At 41.0% G+C, this 25,449-nt stretch overlaps 1 protein-coding gene across 2 annotated transcripts in view; it reads left to right on the forward strand.

Moving 5' to 3' along the window:
• Positions 1 to 25,449, forward strand: part of rspo2 (R-spondin 2) — a 68,855-nt gene that overhangs the window by 15,169 nt on the left and 28,237 nt on the right. For both annotated transcript variants that reach the window (XM_042490723.1, XM_042490722.1), the window contains exons 3-4: positions 14,138 to 14,326; positions 24,915 to 25,058. In XM_042490723.1, coding sequence (XP_042346657.1) covers positions 14,138 to 14,326; positions 24,915 to 25,058 — 333 coding nt within the window. The remainder of the gene's footprint in view (positions 1 to 14,137; positions 14,327 to 24,914; positions 25,059 to 25,449) is intronic.

The raw sequence follows: 25,449 nt of genomic DNA on the forward strand, positions 1-25,449 counted from the left end.
AAATATTCAAAGGCCCAAACTTTTGTCTTTCTATTCGAGGTCATTTCTTACTTCTTGTGCTTCATCTTCAGTTTGTATTTTATTGGTTACTACTAAGACCTGGAAACTTGGGAAAAAATAAGGTGTTACGGGCAGATTTATATGAGATATTACAAAGACTAATTTACAGTATTTACACCCATCTGTGCTAACGTTTCTCTGTCTTCTGCAGTGACACTCTTCCCACAAGTTAAATAATTTATTAGGATGAAAAACTTTGAAATATTCAGAAATTTCTTACAAAAGTGAAAAAAAAATCAGCTAAATGTATTCCTGCCTCCATAGTTTTTTGCAAGTCTTGTTTTTCTTACTTTATTGGTGTCTTGCTATAATGTTGACTTAGGTAATTTCATTTTGATCCCTGGTTTATGCAAAAATTATCTTCAGAAAGTCGATATAAAACCTTAAGATATAGCTGCAAAATAGTCCAGACCACTTCTTTTTTCGTCATTTTCGGGGACAAGCTCCATCAGTTGCACATAGTTGCATAAAATGCTTGCTATGTTAGATTTCTGGAATTCTCTGAATTTGAATTTCCTGACAGACCTACTTTATTTTGCAAACACCTTCTAAACAGATGAACTAATCATTTCCAAATGTGGCGTGCATCTCTGGACTCTCACGACTAAAAGCTGTTAGAGTATTTATGATATTCCATGGAGTTTTGTAGCTACAGGCTGATGTGTTGTTGCCGCACTTGGCAGATTAATATGAGAAATAACAAAGACTAAACAATCATGTCAATATCCATTAGTGTTATCTGCCCTCTGTTTTCTGAAGTGAGGCACACTTTACCCACAAATTTAAAGATTCTGTGGGATGAAAAACTGACATATTTAGAAATTTCACAATAAAGTAAAACATTTCAGCTAAATTTCAAAGAACAGCATTAACACTGCCTCTGTAGTTTGTCAGATGGTTGAAAACTCCCTTGTCACTGAGACGAAGTTCTTATTTTTCTTCAATTGCAGGCATAAGTTCAATCAGTTGCACAGATTTGTGCCATGATGGATTCCTATATTTCTCTGAATTTGAATTTCCTGACAGAACTGTATTTTGAAAACACCTTCTGGACAGTTGAACTAATCATTTCCAAATGTGGCATGGCGTGCATCATCTCTGGAATCTCACAGCCAAAAGCTGTAAAAATATGTATGATACTCTATATAGTTTTGCAGTTTAAGGCCAATGTGTTTTGGCACAAGTTTGCAAAGACACTATTATTTATCATGTCTAATTATCAGAAATCCAACAAATGTCTGTATATGTGTATGTATAAGTTTCATATTGACTAAATCTGCAAAGTGTTAGAACTTAGTTTAACCATAGTTGCTATGGTGTTTGGAACCTGCCAATTTCTATTTGCAGTTGTATTTTAATGCTAAAATACAGATCTTGTATCATGTTGCATTCATGGAACAACACTGTAGGTATGTTGCGAGTTGCTGAGAAACGGTGAAGATGAATTGAAATTTACTGCAGCGTTTCACAAGAACATCAACCTTTTTCTTTGAAAGAGTCACTAAAGATGGGCGAGAGAGAAAGAGCTGGCAAGAAACATAAACCACATGCTTATCTTCTGGTGCCTGCCCAGAGAGCGATAAAGTCCATCTCCATGAGTCATTGAACTCCCATAGTGCTTCCATTCCTGAGTGTCATGAAGTCGTTTTGCACCTGTGCTGACCAACCATGTCTGAAGCAGTATCACTGATGAAAGACTCAAAGGCAGATGCTGAAGTGCCACAATGATTTTAAATAAAAGGGGAAGAAATTAAAGCAGTGATCAGAGAGACAGGTTTTTGGTTTTAGTCCTTTAGTACATGCAGAGGTAAAGGGGAGCTCTCACTAAATGCGTGATGTTTTATGCACTATATTGTGATAAAGTGTTGCCATTTACATGATTTTTTATGTAACCACTTACTAGCTGTGCCACTATCCACCATCAAAAATAAAGCAGCATCGTAGTTATTTTTAAAAGTATTTAAACCGTCTACTAGAATGGATTTTTCCTTCGCTGGAACAAAAGTTTAAGATTAATGTTGGTCGGCATTGTTTTAAGGCATTGTTTAAGCTTATGTTGACATCAACTGTGAACAGATATTCCGTTGTCTTCAAGGCCCGACTAAGCTGTAAAACATTTTATGGGACCGCAACCCACAGTGAAGAGGCAATGCTTTTACTTGACCACCACATCAAGGTTATTCTCTCAGTTTTTTCCCTCCTGTGTGACCATGGAGCTTTCCATTGCGGTCACATGTCTACTATGGTCAAGGGTGCTATCGTGTCAAGTGTCCATCAATATGGCAGAAAGACTTTAAAACATACCGTGAGATTAGGTCAGCTAGGTCACCTTTTATTTTTAATTTTCCTCAAACCAGAATTATGAGGGCTCTTTCACATCAGGGAATCCAGATGTGGGATTTGACCCAGGACATGGGATTTAAGTCATAATCCATCATAAAGATGTTAATAAGGAAGTGAACTAACCAAGGGTCTTCATATAGAGTTGGAAAGAGTGCAGGGGTGAGAGGCATGATGAGCTCAGCTGGACAGATGGGTGAAAGGTGCACCGAGCGTTTCCAGATTGACTCAATAAGGTAATGTCTCTATTTGACTGGCTGCAGGTTCAGAAACATAGAACAGAGGTTATCCTGCACCGTACAGGTGACATTTTGCAGATTGCTGATATATACAGTCGTCTATAGTTTTGTTAGTGAATACCCTTTTCCCATCAGCTTAAGCGCATGTATTCAGATTTCTTAAAAGTGGGAAAACCGGTTAAAAAGTAGGTGATAAACTGGTGATAAGAGCTGTGTACATGGCTTTGTAGACGAGTGTGCCTTACAGTTGTGTGTTTTTTTTCTGGTATGTCACATTTAATGTCACGGAAGGACTGGAGAACAGGTTAGTAAACAGTAGAAAGCAGCAAGTGAAAATGTTACGGTGGTTACTCATTTTTAGAATTTCTTACTGATTCAGTGTCTTTCTCAAACTATGCCGACAAAATTTTGAATGATGTTCCAGTGCTTCTTGGATGGGGATGGATGGTATTTTGTGGTGATGAATTATTGCATGTGCTGGCAAAGGAGCTAATAAGTGCATTCACCACTTGTTTGAATGGATTTCATTTTAGTAAAATGACAAAGAATTTTGTTGTGGGTTAAACTTCTCACAAATTAACAGTTAGTTCAAGCAGTAAAAGGCTTGTTGCTCAGTTCAGTGCACTCAAGGAGTTTGTTGTTGCAGCCTTACTCGGTTAGTATGGTTGTTATGTTGCTAATATTAGCAATCTTCAGGTTAATATTGCTGTCTAAGAAACATCTTTGAGTCACTTTGCTGACTTTATGACTTTTGTTTGCTTTTGCTGCTGTTACAATGGCTTAGCAATGTAGCTAGTAAGTAAGCTAGTAGTAGTGTACTTACTAGTACTCAACACTATTTTAGCATTTAGCATTTTCTTATAATTGTCATTTGTATCTGCAGTGGTAGCTGTTTTAAAGATGACATTTTGGGAAATGTATACAATTTCTTGCTGTGAGTTAGATAAGAACAATAAGATAATAAGTATACAGTCTATGACAAGGACATTGATATCTGTATATTTCCATACATCTGTACGGAAATATAAAGCCTAGCTGGAGCCAGCAGCCAATTAACTTAGCTTAGCATAAAGCACTTGCATGGCTCTGTCCAAACTAAGAAATAAAATTTGCCTACCAGCACCTCTGATTCTCACTGATCAATAGGATATAACTTAACTGTTTAATTTGTTTAAAACTCTGCATTTAAAGAGACTGGTAAAGCAACTTGGTTTCTAAACAAAAAAGGAAATCAGAGTGTTTCCCAAAATGTTGACGTATTCTTTTAACAACAAGCACTTTGTATGATGGAGATGTGGTCATCCAATGAGTCAAATGTAGTTTTCTCACCTGCATGTGTGTGTCTGAACCTGTTGAATCACACCAAAATAAATTACCTTGAGCTTCTGTTTTATTGAGCACTAAAAAGCAGCTTTAAATTGGCCCCCTATTTTCCAGTTGCCTGTTTGAACCACGGCTGCCTGTTTTACCCATTCACTATATAAACCACCACCCTTTCAAGTGAAGGTTCAAATCTGTACACTGCCCGCCTCGCCGGGTGGATCTGTGTCACAGGAACACTTTGGCCGCGCTAATATGTCTGACAGCAAATGTGTTTGCTCAGTCTCATGCTGCAAAATCATTATAAGCAGCAGGACTGTCCTAAATTATAAACATGTGCTTACAGTATGATCTGTTAAAGTAAACTGGGGGGAAAAAAACGTAGATCCTAAAACCTGACTATTTCCAGCTGGAAAAGAGTCGGAGGCAAGTCCAACATATTTTCTGCTAAATTGGAACAGAAATGTGCCTTCAGCGCACAGGCCCAAAGTACCCCCCTCTTACCCCTTCTGTTTTTTCTCCACAATTTCTAAGCTAAGTGCAACTTCCAGTTCCATGACAAATGAAGTCACGGGCCTGAAAAGCAGGCGGTTTGATGTCATTTTCCATGTACCAGCTTTTAACGAGCTTGAACAATGTTGAGACGGTACAACGGCTGGTGAACTCTGAGTGCAAGGGTTGACACTGTTGGCTCTCCTGTATTTTACAGCTACAAAGTTTAAGCCTGGATGGTTTGGTGGTTTTTGAACAGAGATCTAGAAAGCGCCTGTTGCTTCTTATGGTGCTGCCTGCCGCCCATCGGCCGGTGACTGCAGTGCTGCTCTGTCCCATACGTGCCCTTTCTCTCTCTCAAGCTTTCTCTTTTTCCTCTAAAGTGGAGCAGCAGTAAGCTTATACCATCATTTAGGGGGAACAAGGGAGGCGGACAATAAACAATAATTCTCTCAGTGCCACGGGGAAAACGTATAATTCTGTTGGTGGATGTGATGCTTTCCACATGAGAGCACAAATCTTCTTGACCTGCTGCTGCTTCGCAACACCAAAACTTGAGGTTTGCCATCGCTGCCTCTTCACTGTAGGACATTTTCAATTAATATAGATGTTGTGAATCAGTATTTTGTCATGTTTGTTGATGAGCTTTCTCACATAGACTTTACTGTAAGTGCTTTTTCCAAACAATGGGCAGTGTGGCTGCTGGTTAGTTGCATTCACAGGCTGCATTATTAGATTTACATACCAGGGGCCCTTGGAGAAATGTAGCAGAACTGTGAGAATAGAAACAGTTGTGTTTTAATATAAGCTCTTGTCCTCCTCCCATTGCTGGGTTTGGAATTCACTGCTGAGTTATGATATTGTGTCAAGTCTGCTGCATTTTTTAAATCAATTTAGTGGTTAATCAAGACTCATGCATGCATCCTATCCTTTCACGCTTTATTTCATAATTGAAAATTATATGTTAATTATAGGGTCTAATAAAAAATTATCACAAGCATCTTTTATATACCTCTGTGCCTGTTATAATTGACTTCTAATTTGGATATGTATATGGGTGAGCCATTGCACTCTCTTTTGGTTTTTAGGGGGGAACAATATCAATTAAAATTAATAATCAATGTGAAAGTAGTTGTAGCAGGGAGACGTGCGACCAAGTCATTGTTTTGCATGTCACAAGGAAGTCTCAAGATTTTGCACTCTAGCCCAAAGTCAAGACAGGCAAGTCCTAAGTCAAAATTTGTACTTGTTCGTTTAAAAACATTTGTTAGTCTGTAATTTACAACCCCTACATTTTGCATGATGCAGTTATTTTTTTTGTTAACCAACGTGTATTTCTTGTATGTGAATAAAATTAGAGAAGAAGAAAGGAAGAAGAAATAAGTATTTCATAGCAAGAAAAAATGCCTTTTCATAAAAACTGGGCTGTCACTTCAATAGGAAGATGCAAATACATTTGAAATTGATGCTACATGACCACTTTTGCTCAAGTGATAGAAAACCCTCCAACTACCAGAATGCACTTCACCACACTGGACCAATAAATGCTCTCACTTAGGCTGAAGTAACGCAGACTTATCTGTTTGAAACAATGGCAACCAGCTGGTAACAATTGATCTGAAATGACAGTTTAACAGTGAGCTAAAACATGTTTCTAGAAACACTAGAGGCGAGAAATAGGCAGCACAGTGACAGAATTTTGGTTCATATTTTATCAGCATTGCCTAGTTCTGCAGTTTGATTTGAGTTTCTCTGAGTTTGAGAGAGAGAGGGGTGTGTCTGTCTCTTGATCAACTTTTATACTTTTTGTGTCCGGGGTGGCGCCACCAGTGACGGGCAATACGAAAATGTGGAATTACAGTCTGTAGTATGAGAAACAGCCTGAGAGCCACCAAAACTCTGTTGAGTGACCCTTTTTGCATCATCCAGCAGGGTTTCCCTCCAGGCATGGGTTAGATGGAGGGAAGTTCACCACACTTCATTTACACACACTACCCACACACACTACCCACAGTAGTATCATTTTAAGTTTTGACTTGCTGGGAAGGAATAGCGTTAAAGTGAACTGATTCTGGAAAAAAAACGGAAATTAATCGATTTGTGGCTCACTTTTTAAATAACATACTTTTTAAGCTTCAGGCTTTGGGGGAAGGTATCGAATATTTTTAAGGCAAAAGGCTCATTGAATCATGAGTCATTGGTGTTGAAGTCCAAGTAAAGTTGCAAGTCTTTTATTTTGTAAAGCTGACTCTCGTCAGTCACTGAAATTATGACATGAGTCCAAATCATGTGACTCGAGTCCACACCTCTGGTAGCAGGGTAGAGAAGTGATAAGAAGATGGAGTTTCTCTTCAAGAAAATATCTTATGTGCTCTCTGAAGCTGCTCAATTGACAAGTTTGTGCTTGAAGTGAACAGCTGAAAGGTAAGAAAAGGGCATGTAACCACTTTTAAAACATTTCTCATATATGGTAGACCGTAAAACTCCCACATCTGATAGCATTGAATCCCATTTTGTTCATAAAACAGGAAACATAAGGGAAATGCTACTAAACCTTTATTAAAAATCAGATATGGTCCAGTTTGTATGGTTCACAACTGACACAATGGCTATGATAAATGATCTTTATATTACACTATACATCTAATACTCTAATGCATTTTCTTTATGTTATTTTTTAGCATTAATAAAATTGTCAAATTTTAAGAGCTGAAAATGGTTCCAAGGTATCAGTTTTCAGCAGCGCCGACTGTAAAGTCCTTTTTTTTCATCAAAGTCAGCTTACAAGAGCCCACATCAGTGAAACCCCACGTAAGAATGTCTTCTTGTTCTCAATGTTAAGTTCGGGACTCTTAAAGAAACACAAAAATTATGTGCAATTTGCCTTGTTAGAGTTTCGGGTTGCAGAAAGTTGGAATGGGTCAATGTGAATGATTTCATGGGTAACGGTAGGTGAGTGGAAGGCAGGAAGTGAGCCGGCCGTGGGTGGAACCCCCTGTATATGTGGAGGTTTTTGGCAGCCTCAAGCATAGTCTGTCACGCTTGCTTTGGACTCATAAAAACGTACCTGAGACAGAGTTTGGGTTTCTGCTGCATCTCAGTGCGGCCCTAATTGCTCTTGAGCTGTTTCAGAGCAAACCTCCCAGCAAGCCTACGGCTGTAGAATGAAAGTGCTACGCTCCAAACATGCCGTCATTCTTCATGTTGTGAGCCTGACTGTTTCACATGAATGAAAGGCCAAAACCTCACCTGCAAAAGCTAGATATTTATCAATGAATGTCTGCAAGGCCATTTCCCCATGTAATGTTGATTTTATGGCCGAAATTGTGATTTTTCAAATTGTCAGGTACAATAGTTTCAAAGATGATGATGGCCAAATAAAGGAATGGTCTTTACTTTTGTTTGGGAAGAGTTTGACATTTGGGGAAGTATAGTTATTCACCTTTTTGTTGAGAGTTAAAGTTAGAGGGAAGGTCAAGACTACTCTCATAGATACAGTCAGCATCTGTTTATAACACAGATGGAAGGCACTTTTTGTTGTGGTCTAATATGCTATAGGATGGTGTTAGTATGAAAAGCTGCCAGTGACGACGTAATATAAGGAAATAGAAGGTCTTAAGGGAGGGAGTGGGAGGTGGATGGGTCCAACAGACCCCAGACTTTCACTAGGGAGTCCATGGTTTGCTTCCCATATGGATGTGAGGTGTTTTACAGACAGACATTTATTCAGGAAAAGACTGCAGAAAATGTAGATTTATTGTGAAAACAGAAGTGCATTTTGAAAACATGCAATGCATTTGGCAGGCGTAAACTGACAGATGGTACTGACCAAGCGGCAATATTTGATGAGATGGCATGAAAATGTATAAGCACCTCTCTAAAAACACATTTTATATTTTTTGTTATGTAAGTTGTTTTTTTGTAAGGAGCCAGACTAGACCCCATTTCTAGATTTTTTGCTAAGCTAACAGGCTGCTGGATGCAATTTCATATTTACACACGGACACATGTGATTTACCTTCTCATCATCTCTAGTCAAGAAAGCTAATAAGCACAGATCCCAAAATATCAAAGTATTCTTTTTAAACACATACAGTAGGGACATTTCCCTTTGTTAATGCCAGTGAAAAATGGGATTCCCTTGAAATGTTAAATGCATTCTCTATGTGTTACACAAAATCATCCTCAGTATATCTTCCACAATATATAGGTGGTGCGTGTGGAAGAGTACATGACGGATCCTTCATGTGGGAGCAGCAGCTTTATAGCTGCCCTCTGCCTGGTAAACATGACACATTGAGGCTCTTATTAAATCTTTGTATTTAAAAGTTCTTGCAGAGGCTTCTTCAGTGATTTTCATATGGGCCCTGGCTTTTGTAAATATAATACTTGAGGCTTAGGAGGATCTTCACTTAGCTGTCAGAAGTGGGGACTGTGGATTTGTTTTGTTTCACGTAATACGTATTCTGTGGTTGAAACCGTAAACGGTGTCGGTTTATCGTGCGCGGCTATTGGCACTTTGAATGGCATGTATGCTCCACTCTTGTTTTAAAAAACATGTATGGTAAACCGGGTATCCATAATTTCAAAATGACCACTTTCTGTGTGGCTTTTCTATATGTCTGGGTCACTTCGGTTACAACGTGATTGACAGAAGAAACGTTAGAAGAGCTGAGGCATTATATGATTTGTGGGGGAAAGGAGAAGCCATGGAGGGCAGTCGAGCATGTGTCAAAACACGGTCGTCATTCGGATGGACTGGGTTTGAATGCGCTTGCTGTTTGAGAACAGGAGAAAGACACAATCTGCAAAATAAAAACCACATCCATAACTCAGAACACATCCCCCTGCACACTAAACATACGGCTTCGTGTTCCTGCCAAATTAGGTTAAGCTGCAATGATCTATAGAGACTTCAGAACTAACACTTAACCCATTTCCCTTTGATTTTCTCTTCCTTAGTGCCACTTAAAAACATTGCCGCTACATGCTTTGGCAAACTGTTTTCAATTTTCATGCCAATGAAGCACGCTGAAGAAAAGACAAGGCTCTTCCAAATACTTTTTTTCTTCAGCTCTAACGGAGCTACTTTTATATTTCTTCTAGTCTCAAAAATCAGATTCATATGAATAAGTGTTTTCTTTAAGAATGGCTAAAACCTGCTGGCAGTCGACAGATTGATGTAAAGTGCGCTAGACATTATGCCGGTAGTGTAGGACGTGAGTTGGACAGCACTGCTCCAGACACTGTGAATTGTGGCCTCCTTCCTGACATACCTGTGGCCTGAACCTCCAAACCTTTCCACAGACACATACACACTAATCTCCCAAGATCAGCACCAAAAGAGTTTCTCTGCATCGTACACAGCCTTTCCTTCCCCCCCATTTTTTCCCCCGAAACCGTATGCTAATTCCAGGATGTGGGATCTGTTGCATTCAACCCGCGTGTGATTATGTTGCCCTCAATCAGCACGCATTGCGAGATTAGCAACCAGCAAAACAAATGTTTGACAACAAAAGAGCAAGATGGATTTTTAGGACAGAGTCAAGAGAAGACTTTTCAGCGACTATAATTTCTTTGCTGATTGATCGGCCAGTGATCTAAGGAGACCCCAGGCCCTGATTTTTTTTTTCTGTTAGTGTGAGAATAGTATTGTTAACACTCTGTTAATAGTGACTGAGCTGAGCTCGCTCAGAACGGGCTGGAGAAATAAGCTTTCCAGCTTTACAGTTTTTTACTTTTGCCAAGTAAGCTTTCCCTTCCTGTCAGTGTTGTGTTTAACTCTGGTGAGGGCAGAGGGAGTAAATGTGACCAAGTTAATGTGAATGTCAGTTTGCTGTAAACACATCCGGTCTGTATATTCCACAGAAATATATGGTTAAGTATGACGTTTGGTCTAATGGTGCAGTTTAGTTTTACTGAATGGAAGGATTGACAGAATGAAATGCGAGATATATTTATTATATATATGTATTAGATTATATTATATATATATTATATATTATATTATATATATATATATATATATATATATATATATTAGAAATTCATGAAAAACTTAATACAGCTTCATCTGTTATTTTTTTTTTTTTTTTTTATTTGTTTTGTTAAAATTAAAGTGGCATTTATTATGTTTTAGCATGTTTTATTGTTAGTATTTTAATTGTATATGTGTGAAAACCAACCCATTCTCATTCCCAAGTCATTAAATACTGACACTTGATCAGTGTCCCTCTGCATCACATTCCAATGCACAGAAGTGCCCTTTAGCAGTGGTACGAGATGCAAAGAATGCAGCATTTTTTGACGCCACAGGAAACTACCATAGTATAGATCAAGAAATAGGATAAGTGGGAGTGGAGATGAATGGGTTAAATAAACTCTGAACTTGCATCTGGGAGGCTGCTGTTCATTTCCTGTGCAGAACCAAATGTCATGTGTGTTAGTATGTGTGGTATACTACGTGAGATGTGTCATGTAGTATACCACACATGCAGTATACTATACGTTATGTCACAGTAGTTACAAACATGCTTATTTTAAGCCAAACCGTGATGTGTTTTTTTTTCTAAAGATAACCAACTTCTTCTGTTGACTAAACCTGAGGAAGTAAATCCAAAAACTAAGGTTTTCAGCTACATTATAAGATTGTTTTTGAAAAGAGACAACATACATCAAGATGTAAGTGGCTGCACAATATTTAAAATATTCCTGTAAGACATATGATTTTAAAACTATATCAAAAAGTAAAAACAGAGAGCTGCATATTTGATCTTTTGAACTTAAGCCAGTTATAAATTTGGTAAACAGCACCTGTGTCCACCAAGTAGAGCCAGCTGACTCCATAGATGTTGTACCAAATTGAGAGACCACCGGCATTGGCACCACTACAATAAGAAATAACAATATCTGAGACATTGGATTGACAATTGAACATAGTACACAGTTTTCCATCTGAGATTTGGAAGAGCGAAGGCCAGTCATAATTCTGAGTTTTCTCCTTCATGTCTTACCGAGCAAGTGCCGACTGAAGATGAACAATCACCAGTCTGTGTGATGAATAGGCTTGGAGCGCACTTCCCGGCGCTGCTGTGATCGATGGGGTGTCGCTGTAAACCTCATCCCTAAAGACTATCGGAGACACATTCTGATTAGCACTTAATCTTACTTCCATCCACCCCGGCTTCAGGAGAATGAGCGTAGTTTGGCAGAGCCAGCATACCTCTCAAAAGGCCGTCTCCCAGCACACCAACAAAAGAAATGAAAAAAGATAATTCTGACATTTGCTGACTGATTTTCACATGATTACAAACTGATGCTTGCACTGGGCTCACTTAGCGCTCACTTTTGTCTGAGTGAATCTGTTCGGCGAAATCTAATATGCGAATCCACGGCCAGTAACACAGGCATGCTTTGCTCTGTCTCTCAGGGTTTGTCCAGTTTGCTGCAAAGTGTTTTATGAAGCGTTGTGGTAGGTCGCTCAGTTTGAGCGGCGCTCTTACCCGGTCCCTGCTTGTGATATTTAAGACTTGGCTTAGATCAGCTGAAGTGTCTCTCGTTCGGAGAGACTGGATTCGCCCAAGGACATTTTCCTGTAAACGGGACGCTAAGGAGTTTACATTGAAAGTCACTTATTGTGGAATGGACTGTCTTGTTACTGGCTCCTTTGTCTTCCGCAGGCAACTCGAGCCGAGGCCAGAGCCACTGCGGTTTTGGGGGCTTTCATCGGCTGTCTCAACACAATCGTTCAGGAGGCCAGCTCTGACCAGAATTAATGCAATATTCACATTCATAACCAATCAGGATTCGAACGTTGAGAGGGGAGCCAGAGTTTGCATGAATGACAAATTGTTGAATTGGACATATTTACTATGAATTAGAGAATATCCTGCTGATATATCTATTATGGTTGTTTTGGTTTTATTCTTGTACTCGGCTTGTATTCTGCTGGTCAGCCCTCCCACAGTTGAGTCTGTTGCCTCCAGTTCACCCTGTCCCTGTCATCGGGTGAAGTCAGGGTCATCCACACATGAGGGATGATACAAAGATCTAAGAGGATTCTGCTTTCTGTTACTAGAGCAGAATAAACAGCTTTCTCAACCACCATTTTTGAAGGACCTTCCAGTGCGGCTGATGCAAAGATTAACAATAGTACTGACCTCATATTGCTATTGCTTCTCTTAAGCCAGGGATACTTCATTTGCTCTGCACAGAGGCTAATTTGCAAAATGACAGAAGGCCACGGGCCAATTAATACTCAAACGTTCATAATATTCATCACATTTTAACCTTTTACTGTTTGCTGTCCATCTTTGTCACGACGCAAATTCAAATGCAGCAGCCCTGCACAGGTCAAGTGTATACAAGACCATAACTAGGATTTGAGGACAGTAGGGGCTTAGCCCAGACTTCTGTTGGGCGAGATATCCAAAGGATCCTCCCCTTGCACTTCTTTGATAAACAAGGTCCATATTTGTGTTTTTTTCATGAACACCAGCACCTTATTTACATTCAAAGAACAAATCAGATTCTCAATGTGAATAATGGTGAATTAGAAAATGATTGAGTGGCCACCCAGTACCCATATTTGGCTCACGGGTCATAAGTATAACAAAGTTAGATGTTTGACACATGACGGAGCCATGCACACGATAGCATTACCCTGACCCTAATTGGGTATATGTCACCATCATACACCAGGTAACATAAAAACTGCCAGGAAATTTGAAAAAGAAAATGAGCCTAAGAAGGAGTTTTTGTGAATTCTGTATTTCCATTTACCACAAAACTAGGCACTGGCAATCACATTTCCTCAGAGTAAGAGATAGATAGAATCCAAAGATCATTTAGAGATGGGTCCATTGAGTTGTTGTAAACCTTTTTGCCAATAACTGGTTGCTTTCATGATCAACTCATCAGTGGCTCATTGAAAGGTTATTGACTCATAAAGTCAATGTGGAAACCAAATGAATATTGAGTAGTGTTGAGGTGTGAAATGTAAGCATTGTGTGTTGTCTCACATTGCCAAGAGATTTGGTATCTTTGGTCTCTGTGAAACCAGTGAAAAGCATATTTGCCACTGTGTACAGGGCCTTAGCGAAGGTTAGAAGCCAGATAGCTTGTATATTTTAGCTGTAGGTCAACTTATTTGAGTTCTCAATGCTTCATTTATAAGATGTGTGATGTCCGACCATGCAAGTCAGAAGTGAAAAGTCAAAAGTGTGTAAAGCTGTGATGAGCAACCACATTCAAAAGGGTGAGAATCCTGCTGTTATAGGGAATGAGACATGGAGGTGAGCAATGATGATCATTGAAATGCAGCTAACTGCATACACATTGGACAGTCTTACCTTTTAGCTTCTCAGCACTCAAATTGCACTCATTTATACGGCATTGACAGAAATAGTGTTATGAGAATTGCAAAAAGAGGCCTTGAAACAAAAATTTGAAGACAGTTGTCTCACGTCTGAACATCAGACTAATTGCTGCATAGAGCAGACGTGTTTATTGTCATTTTAGAAAGTTGCAAAAATTGTTGGAGGAAGCAGACATAAAAAAATTGTGTGGGAAGTAAGCTTTAGATACTGTCTGACTATTCAACAAGCACTGCGGCTGACACATACTGACACCTTTACGCATTTGCTTCCATCTTATTAATCACCTTTACTTCTGTGTTTGTCCTGCAGCTAGCTATGGAGCGTACCCCATCTGCAAAGGCTGCTCGGTGTGCTCCAGAGACAACGGCTGTGTAAACTGCCAGCCCAAACTCTTCCTGTTTTTGCGGAGGGAGAGAATGAGGCAGTACGGGGAGTGTCTTCACGACTGTCCAGCCGGATACTACGGCATGCGCAGCCCTGAACTCAACATGTGCTCCAGTAAGTCTTCTCGAGTTTTTAACCCATCCAGTCTTCCTCAATCTCCCACACCGCTGACTTTCCCCTCCTTTTCCCAACACCCCTAACACCCCATCATCCCCAGACACACATACACACTCCCTCAACTTCCCCTTTTCCCACAACACATGATTTATTGTCAATTATCCAGACCAGACACACATACCTCGCGATTTGAACGGCTCATCTGTTCACACAGGTGGATGTAAGTAGTGAAGCCTCGTCTTAGCAGCGTCTCCCTCGGGATTTAACGGTGAACTCCAATGCTTGAATGAGCGCTGTTTCCCATTTCTCTTTAACACTCCCTTTACACCTACAATACCAGTCACGAGGATGTTTAAAGGCATGAAATCCAGGTGCAAATGCAACCAAGATGCACTGAAGATTCGGCCAAACCTCCTCCAGAGACTTGTATTGTTGCATTAAAGGCAACATGTAAAAACCAGCCCTTTTGGTCATGTCATTCAATATCATCTGAACTACAAAGATGATTATATATTCGCATTAGGGCATGAAACTAACTTCTTTTGTTTTTCGCCTGCAAGGGCTTGTGGATTTAGACTTCCACCAGACAGTGTAATTTCTTGGCAGCAAAAGTAGTTTTTGACTTTAAACAGAAAGCCAGTCACAACTGAAGTGTCCGTTCTTATCAAACGTTAATTAATGCACAGTTGTCCTCCACGAACAACTGTGCATTAATAACGTTTGATAAGAAAAAACAAAGCATTGGCCCTTAAGATCAGTAATGTATTCACAAGGTAGGCAAAATGAACTTTTCTCACTCTAGTTGTTGTTTCAGCAATATTTTTTTTTTTTCGCTAAAAGCTTCATAATAGTCTCATTGTTGCACATATTACTCTTGTGGTCTGCAGTCAAAGCAGTAAATGTTATTTTTTATCGTACTTTTTTGTGGAACATATTGTTTTCCCTCAGAAGACCACCCATTCTGTCTCACACACTCTGAATTATGTTTTACCATTAAAAAAAAAAATCCAAACAATAACAGTGCAGTATTGATATGCTCTCAAGATTCTCGTTAAAGAATAATTCTAAAATCCAATTAATGAAATGTCTCCCTCTCCTCTGCATGTAGCGCCCCGGTCTCATAACCTTTTTTTAACATGGAATATGCTGGAAGAGAGAGAGAGAGAGAGAGAGCCTTTATAGCTTTACACGAAGCCTGAGGTGTTGGCTGAGTGTTTCATATGAAAACAGAGAGGAACTTGAACTCATTTGGTTCTCTGAGCCAAACTCCTGACAGACGCAAGCCCCAGAGGAGGGTGTCCGGACCTTTAGGCCCAATAATTCAGAACATGTAGGAACCGCAGGAAGAAAAAAAAAATCTTCTCAGCCAGTCACTGCCAACCTAGATGCAAGTACATCCACTGGCTGCATTTGTTTATGAAAATGAAAGGCAATTTAAAGGTGTACCATCCAACTTTAGATACTGGTACCTTAGATGGTTTCAGAAGATTGATTGATCTGACAAGCATGTTCACATTAAGTTGGACAAGCTGTGATTCTATATCAGTGTTGGATAGAAATGCATTGATTAGTGACATGCTACAATTAATGCTTTTTTAAAAATTACAAGTTGTATTATTTAGAAGATGTGTAACAGCTCAATTACAGCTCTGTTACCTTGACATTTTGAGGGTCAGCTTTTTAACTGTCTCACCAGGAGTGAGATGAAGTGTATATAGAGTTGGGCATGAATGAGTCCTTAAACATGGAAATGGGCAAGCATTTTAGCCCTTACAATCTTGTGGTCTTGCATTCAAGGAGTTTTCTGATTAAGTTTTTAGTTTGATGCTTGAAATTAGGACTGTGGTTCATACAAGCTGAAGAGGCTTTCACAGTTTGCTCTATGACATAAAATACGTCAGCAAATACCCCACTTGTGAATTTTTAAGCTTTTACATGTTAAAAAAAAGACGGTAGACTATAGATTATCATCATGAAGAACACTGGTTTACAGCCCTTGTATTGGTGATGTTGAAGTCATACAACAATGGTGTACCTTGTTTATGGCATAACATTTGCTTTTTATTTGCATTTATGCTTCAAAAATCATAAAATTGGAGTTCATTTGTGAGGATTATCTTGCTGAGGAAAACATGTTTATACTTCTGTTTCACTACAGAGTTTATTTTATGCAATAATCCAAAGGCCAGTAGTTTTGTTCAGAGATGGAGGGTGAATGAACCCACACTTCCTCAGGGAGGACGGGACTCGTAGATGTTACAGATACTGATGTTAAGTTACCTGTTAATGGTCAGTAAATGCCTCAAAAATTTCAGCTAAATTCATGTTAAACTCCCATTTCCAATATTTAGTCATATTAAATAGAGAAAAAGTTAACCATTACATGTTGTTGATTTACATGATGTTGATGATTTTTGGTATTGACACTGTATATATATAGACTATATATATATATATATATATATATATATATATATATATATATATAATATATATATATAATATATATATATATAAAACACCAAAATTCTAAAAACAAATATGGTCTATTTTGCATCTCTGTGTCCTTTGGGCACAGATCATTTTTTTGTCTCCTGCAGTTTTAACCAGTAACAGTCACTTCACCCTATTTTCAAGACTGAGAGAATTGAAAGAGAAAGACATCTTGCTAAAAACTCATTTTTTTAATTTATCTTTAACCCCGCTATCCTAACCGCTGTATCCCCATGCTGGGTGAGTTTTGACTTTAACTGATCCTGATTTGCGGCAAGTTAATCTGAATCCCTCTCCGTACAAACTGCTCATAGAACAACATCTTGTATTGTCACGTAGCATCAGATCTTAGAGCAAGACCTACTTTGATGTGATCGCTGCTTCAGTCATTGCTCTCTAATCCAGTTCCCTATTTGACCCCCATTCTCAGCTGTGCTCCGCATGTCACTAAACAGTTCACATCCAACCTCCATGAGCAGATATTTTATTGGGTTGGAAGCTAATTGTCGGGTCAGTGAATGTTGCTTGTGAGTTGACACAGGCAACTGGTATGCAAGAGCTCAAAGGCACAGTGGACGAGTGACGGTAAGGGGGTTCTCCGCCGACATGGTCGGGGCTGCCGGGTGCTCCTGGCTTCCAAAGAGGCCTGGAACATGGCATTACGTCTCTGTTATCATGAGCTTTTTAAACACAGGCTCTGAAATCACTTAGGGAGCAGCTGCTTATTATTACACCAGAGTTTGTCTGTGTGATCTTATCTCATTCAAGAATTTTTTGTGGACTGCCTGGGTAAAGGAAAACAAGAGCAAGACAAGCAAGCAGCTTGTACATTCAGCCACTCGCTGGCTGGAACCTCACTTTTAATATTTCTGAAGGGCCTCCCGAGGCATGTGATGGAGAGAGCCACAGGCGAAGAGGAGTGATGAATTGTCCAACACTTTTTACTCTGCTGTTTTTAGACTGAAACAATCTGTTTATGAGCATGAGCAAATATGTTATTTGGATGTTCACTTCTGAAAGAGTATTTAGAAAGTATTCTGCAGTATTCCTCTTCTTCACCATGGGTGGGCTGCAGCTTATCTCAGCATGCACTGGACAACTTTGGATAGATCATCAGTTCTTGGCTAAAATATTAGTTTTGTGATATATTCGCAATATATTTGACAGTCGTAATGTGTTAAAGTTAAATGTCATAGTTCAGACTTCATTATAAGTCAACTTCCTGGTCATAAACTTGGACATTTATGACTCATTATATGGTGGTGGCATGTATGGTGTTGAAATGATATGCCAGCACTACGAGAACAGTGTCAATGGAAATTCAATTAGGATCCTTAGCAGTGGTGGACATACAAATTCTGTGGTTCAACAATATCACGACATGGGAAGTGGTTAATTATGCACCCTTATAGGTAGTATAAAAAGTGAGAAAGTCAGGGAGGAGGTCAGGGTGGTGGACAGGTCAAGGACACTGTTGTGTCCAATGTGAAATTAAAAATCCATGTTGACAGTGTGAAAAAAAGCTATTATCGGATGGCTACCTGGAGCAGTGACCTTCGTGGCACACTCTGACACCTCTGTTCCTCAATATAGTGGAAAAGTAACTGCACACTTATGTGTAAAAATGTAAAAAGACCTGTTGGCAAGGTTAGAACCAGCATTATTTTGTTTTGCCAATGCACGAAATGCCACCTCATTTGTGACACCTACAAATGAGATAACCCCACGAACTCTGCCGTTACAGGCCAAAAACACCCATTTTTCCTGTCTACACAGCAGCACTGAAAACAATTTCTGAACATCCTCAACCTAAAAGGCTGATTTAGTGACCTAAGACGCACTTTGCGTGTGGACAGAAGGCCAGTACGTATAAACTAAATGCTCTGTTTGCAAAAATACCCATGTCCTTATGGATTGGGTCTAAGGTCCACTGTTCTGAGGTTTTTCTCCTACATTGCAGAGAAAATAACACCGTAGTTAGAGCCAACAACAATGGGAACTATACTTTCCGCAACATAACATAACCGGGGGACCATTTACAGCTACACTTCAGCTGGACTCCAGAGAGGCCCGAAGCATTGGAGACACAGTGTAAGCTACTATTACTGAGATGTAGTTGGTTTGTTAGTTATGCCTTTCTGTTGCATAATACCTTCCTGTATGTCTATATATTATGTTTCCGGGTCTCTGCTTTGCAAGAACTTCTTTCAACAGCTAATGGACATGTTGATATGAGCCATACACCATATGCAGTAACTGCAGTGTTGTCCACAGGAGTTCTTATCAGCCGCCCAGAAGAGGCCCCACACCAATGTCTGAGGGTGTCAACCCACTGCTCTGTGGGGAAGATTTGTAGCAATGGTCACATAGTGTGCTGCTTTATGTACAGCCAAATCTGCGGGAATGTGGTTACTCTCTTTCATAATACCTCGGTTTTAACATACATTCCCAAGCCAAAGCATATTCTGTCATTTTGTATCACAAGGAAGCTCTCGGGCTGAAAGAATTATGAGCTGAAAGGCGACTATCAAAGCTGTCATTTAGAAGAGAAAGTGTTGAGAGGGTCATCATGGGAGCACGGCTGCATTCAAAACTTCCTCCCTTGGGGTGTATTACAGACCCCCCACTGCTACACACACTCTAGCCACCAACCCTGTTGCCTTATCCCACTGCAGCAGGCTTTAAAAACACACAGAAACCCCAGCTGTGTCCGCTGCCAGCCAGCCACCAGTCTGATGGAGGCCTGGGATTGCCAATATCCTGGAAGCGTGGTTTAAATATCACAGCTCAGTCAGTGCCAGCCTAATGTGCCACTAGAGACTCCTCTGTCAGAGGTAATTTTTTTTGGTTGCCAATTGTGATTTATTTTTTACTGCATTTCTCGGACTGAGGAAGTATGTGACCAAATCCCATTGTTGTCTTTCTTGCTGCTTTGTCACATCACATTAAGGCTGGAAGTAGAAGGCGATTGGATGTGCCTTTTCCAAGATCGTTTTAGAGTTAAAGTACATCATGGGAATTTGTTGGGCTGGAGGTGGATAACAGCCATGCGTGATGGGCCTCAGCCAAATTGGTACTGAGGCTGTATAAAGGAACTTACGTGGGTTTTGCAACCTTAAGTTGGCAGTGCTGGCAGCCTCTCTCCGTGTCTTTCATTCAAGTTCTCTCTTTCTCGCTCTAATTCTGAGCTTGTGGGTATTTCCATTGCACAGTCTAACCAACAAAAAGACCAGTTGCTTTTGGCCTTTGAGCCTTACCAAGGGACATTTAATCATCACAGCTTTACTAACTGCACTCTCACATCTGCCAGACAATACAATGGACCCACCAAACCAAGCCCTGCTCCCAGGACATTACAGCCAGACGCAGAGTTGAATCGGGTTATTTCTCACAACTCTGCGTAACTGTGCGTACTCTAGTGTTAGTGGAAGGGCTGTCTGTGCTTGACCACTGTCTGAGGCTTGAGCTGTGTGTGTGTGTGTGTGTTTGTGTGTGTGTGTGTGTGTGTGTGTGTGTGTGTGTGTGTGTGCATGTGCTGGTGCTGGTGCTGGCTGAGCAGATACAAAAGCAGTATATCACAGAGTGTGTTCCTTGGAGTGAAGAAGCTAGGAGGGCCGCTGACACATCTGTCATCGCTGTGCTTTCTGTGGGAGATGCTGATTGACAGGAACACCAATTCTGCTTCACCTAGCCCGACGCTGGCGCACGGAGGAGCACCCAGGTGGAAAAAACAGCATTGAGGGAGCTGGGAGGAACATGGCAGCTCTGGCCTTTGCCATGAACTCCTGCCATCCACAGCTCCCCACGACATGGCTGGGTGGCAGCGAGCAAGCCAAAGCTTCCATGTCAGCCAAACCCGAAGCCTAGAGAGTAGGTCAGAGCTGTTCGACTCAGCTTGGAGGCAAAGGATGGAAAAATCGGGCTTGTTTTCCCCCTCTCACTGCCAGGCCTTTTACGACATGGACACTCCTGCTGCGCAACATCGGGTCTGGTTAGCTTTCTGGAGGAGGCTGAGGCTCTCTTGGTAGACTGATGAGTGGTCTTGCAGCCCGCCTCCAGCTCAGATAACATAAAAGACCCCGTCTGGAACACGAGAGATTCATCCATCTTCACAAAATGATTTAGCACCCTCTCTTGACACAGTGAATATTCATGTAAATAAATAGAGTGATTACACATGGTGTTGTCAGCCTGCGGGGGAAGAGCAGTTGACTGAAGCTGACTTGAGGCTTTGAGTGTCCGTGATAAAATCGGCGGGCTCCCTGTCCAGACCGCAGCGGAGGGACCGGCTGCTGCCAAGCATGCGCCATTAGATCACAAGTGACGCTCTGTGACTCATCTCCCGGCTCCTAATGCACTTGACATGCAAACCACATGAAATTCAAGTGTCAAGTCAAACAAACAACAAAAGGAGTGTAATAGAGATACGGGGAACCGTGGATCTGGTTAACATCACTTCAAATCAGGAACAGAAGGTGAGACCAAGTCAATGTTTTGCAAGTTAAAAGCATGGCTCATATTTTTGTTCTCAAGTCCCAAGACGAGACAAATAAGTCCCAAGTCAAGTCCCACTTTAGGAAAGGCAAGTCCTGAATCAAGTCCCTAGTTGAGACAGGAAAACGCCCAGTCAAGTCCCAAGAAAAGACAGGCAAGTCTTGAGTCAAGTCCAAAGTCAAGACAGGAATGCCCTGAGTCATGGCCCAAGTCAAAACAGAAAAGTCCTGAGTCAAGTCCCAAGTCAAAACAGAAAAGTCCTGAGTCAAGTCCCAAGTCAAAACAGAAAAGTCCTGAGTCAAGTCCCATCTCAAAATAGGAAAGCACTGAGTCAAGTCCCAAGTCAAGAAAGGCAAGTTCTGGGTGATGGCCTAAGTCAAGACAGGCAAGTCCCAACTCAAGACAGGAATGTCCTGAGTCATGGCCCAAGTCAAGACAGTAAAATCCTAGTCCCGAGTAATGACAGGCAGGTCCCAAATGAAGTCCAAACTCGAGTCCTAAGTCCTAAAGTTTGATTCTCGAGTCTTAAGCAAGTTGAAATGCACTCTTCACCGAATGTAATGCCATTTTAAGGAAGGGGCAAGTACATATTACATTTATAAACATTATGAAAGTTTTATATTTATTTGTTGACAACGTTGTTAAAACGATATAGACCAAACAAGTGCAACTGATAAAAATAAAAAGTAGTGCTGACATTGCATTTTCATAGCATATAGCACTCTGTATGTTTCTGTTCTGTCCTCTTGTATATAACTTATCTTACAATGGAAACACTATATTATTATTTATAATTTTCTCTTCACAAATTGGCTTTTGGGAAAGTATCAAGTATTTCAAGGTCAAAGGGCTCAAGTCCAAGTTAAGTTATGAGTCTTTGGTGTTACAATCCAAGTCAAATTGCAGGTCTTTTGGATTTTTTTTCGTGTTAAGTCCAAAGTCATCAAATTTGTGACCTGAGTTGATACCCATGTCATGCACTCGGCCACTTTCCCCGCAGCTTTTGAAATTCCTCTCCGAGCTGAAACACAAGGCTTCTCCTCCTGTCTTCATAATATAACTCACAGCCAGAACCAGGCCGGCAGATAATGATGATAATACGTTTAAGTCCCAAGAACACCGGGCCTTCAGTGGGATCTGATGACCTCATTACTTCTCATTAGTCTCCCTGAGGCACCTAGATGAAGATTTTAAAGGTGGTCCAGAGGTTAATCCTACAGGCAGAATGAACCCGCTCCCCCTTTGTATCAGTTTCTGGAGCTGCTGGACGAGCTGCCCAACTGCCGACTCGGCTATTGATCGCTGTGGGAGCTCCTCCAGTGTCACAGATAGCCCACGCTGTCCCAGATAACGGTGTCCAGATAACTGGACACAGGGATAAATGTCTGTCATAGTGATCCCTTCCTACCCGCTGTGCTCTGTGATGACCTCTGACCTCTCCGGCTTTGCCTCCCTGCATTCTAACTCCCATGGAGCCGCATTGATGTGTCATCCACCTCATCCATCTATTACTTATCTTCTATTTAGAAAACATTTCCAAGCAGTTGCGCCAAAACGACAGTGATGTTTTAATCAAAAACCTTGTAGAGCGCTACTGCTGCTGCAACAATACAGTATTTCACACATCTGCGTCGCTCCTATTTACTGTCAATAACTGAGCATTGCGCAACAGTGTTTCAGAGTACTGCCAGATGTTTTTGTTCCCCCTCATACTCTTTTATTTTTTTGTTTTGGGAGCTAAAAGTCTCTCAGGTGATGACAGGCCTGGGAAGTTTGAAGGGTAAAAGACAGCTTTGTGCTTTCCAATTAGCTCGGTGATTTATTAGCCTGCTCCTTGTATTGGGTTTGTCTTGTATCACATCTGACTGATTCAGTTTTACAAAAAAGAAGTAGAGGAGAGGCAGAGAGCTTAAAAAATGACAGCAAAATGCATTTATAACTTCTCATAGAATCACGTATTCCATAGCAAAATCTCTATAGTTCCGTGTAACTGTGGAGATCCAAGACATATGTTGATATATGAGATAAAAATTGAGCAAAATACAAACCTAGATATGATAAATCAAATCAGATGATTGAATTTATGTTGTGAAAACGATGCGAGAACACAGGAAATTACCAAAGAGATCAGTGATTTATGGTCAGTGTATGAGTGTGCAGTACAGCCTCATTGTAGAGCGGGTCTATCTCAAGCCATATCTGATTGGTATGTGTGTGTTTGTGCATGTTCGTGTGTGCATGTCCATGGTTTGTTTAGACTGGTCGGGAAAGCGTGAGACCAGAGTGAGTGGGCAGAGGCCATACTTTAGGGTTCAAAGTAAAGCGGGGAGGGACCCCCTCGTTTTGGAGGAATGTCGAGGAGTAGGCCTGATGGTTAGCTGGAGATGGTGTAATTAAGGGGTGTGATTGTGAGAACCTTCCCTTCCCCGGGCCCTGTAAGGGTCACAGATAAAAGAGCAGCCCTCAGCCTCCGTCGCTCTCACATGTGGAAAATCACAGTAACGCAGGTTTATGCACCGAGAAATGCACACAGAGGCTAATGCATGGTTGCGAAGAAGTGTGAGACACAATCAGACGAGCAGATGACACCCTACCTGGGACGCCCTCTGCAAGCAGTGTCTGCAGGTTATATATTGGAAGTCTATTGGGTAACACAGCCACACAGAGCTTCTGAGGAACGTCATAAATTAGCCAGCTCTGGGAGGCTCCTTCTAATCATGTGGGCCTGTGCGTCGCCCTGTTGGTGTGGTTGTTGTAATTTGGCCCTGCCTGACGGGCTATTTGCAGAGTAAGAACTTGATGACACATTGCCGTGCCTCGCTTTTTGCAAGTGCGGCGCTGTGTGTCATGCACAGCGGCAGGGTGTGGCGTGGGAGGATAAGTGTGCTGTTGTGTTTGCTGACTAAACACATCAGCATTTGTTTGGCAAGGCAGTGTGAAAATGTTGTTGTCCCCGCTCCCCCATGTGTCCCCCTTCTTAACCCACCTCCCCCTTTTCATATCGTAAGCCAGAACTTTGAGGATCCGCACAGCTGGCCAGCACTATGATGATGAGCCATCATTTACACTTTAATGCAAACCTGACTTCCCAATAGTTCTCAGTTATGGATGCAGACACAGATTGGAGCTATGCAGCGTGATAACATAACAAATTAACCCTTAAGGACTGTTTGGTGCATTTTACACACTTTTCAAACCCCCTGTTTCATAAGTGTCGTCCCCCAATGTTGAAACGAAACAAACGCCCTTGTTTGTTTCTTTTCAAACTGTTGAATATTGGTGCATTTTGTTGAAAGAAGTCACCGTGACATAATCCCTCGCTGTCTCGGCTGTTGTGTTGATTTGCTCACACTAAACAAGAACAGGAAGATGAAAAATAAAATACCTGTCAGGCCAAACAAGTTTTCTGAAATACATTTAGGCCCTGAGAGAAATGATTCACAGGGCATCGACTGCATTTTTTTTTCTCTTGCGGGAGAGACAGCATAATCCTTTCAAGAACCCCCCTTCCCCAAACCCCTTAGCTTTCGATCAACTCCAGATGAGAGGTTTTGCTCAGACCCTGATGACTCTCCTCTTTCTCTCCCCCTTTCTCCAGGGTGCAGGATAGAGAACTGCGAGTCCTGCTTCAGCAAAGACTTCTGCACCAAGTGCAAGTCGGGCTTTTACCTACACAAAGGGCGTTGCTTTGATAAGTGCCCCGAGGGCTTTGCCCCGCTGGAGGACACCATGGAGTGTGGAGGTACGTCCAACAAACACAAATATGTGCAAAAAAGTGTCAAGAAAGTAAACAAGCTTTTCTTTAAAACCTTGCTTTACCTGAAAACAGTATTCTGTAACTTCTCAGCTGGTCTGCTTATTTTGGGCAAGCAGTTGAACTGGGACCACACACAAAGAGGTTACAGCATCCCAGTAAAGCTCCTTTGCCCTGTATTTAAGTTTGACCCGGGGTCTTTGCACTCTGCCGTGGTTTCACTGCACATCACTGAGTATGTTTACGAGCACAATATAGTCCTGTTTGTGCTCTTATTCTGAAAAAGACAATATTCCTACTAAGATGTTTACATGGCTAATGAAAATAAATATTTCACTAACATTCATGTTTACATGCAGCTGTGCATACTCTGATTAAC

Source organism: Plectropomus leopardus, chromosome 7 (assembly GCF_008729295.1).
Source record: "Plectropomus leopardus isolate mb chromosome 7, YSFRI_Pleo_2.0, whole genome shotgun sequence".
NCBI lineage: Eukaryota > Metazoa > Chordata > Actinopteri > Perciformes > Serranidae > Plectropomus > Plectropomus leopardus.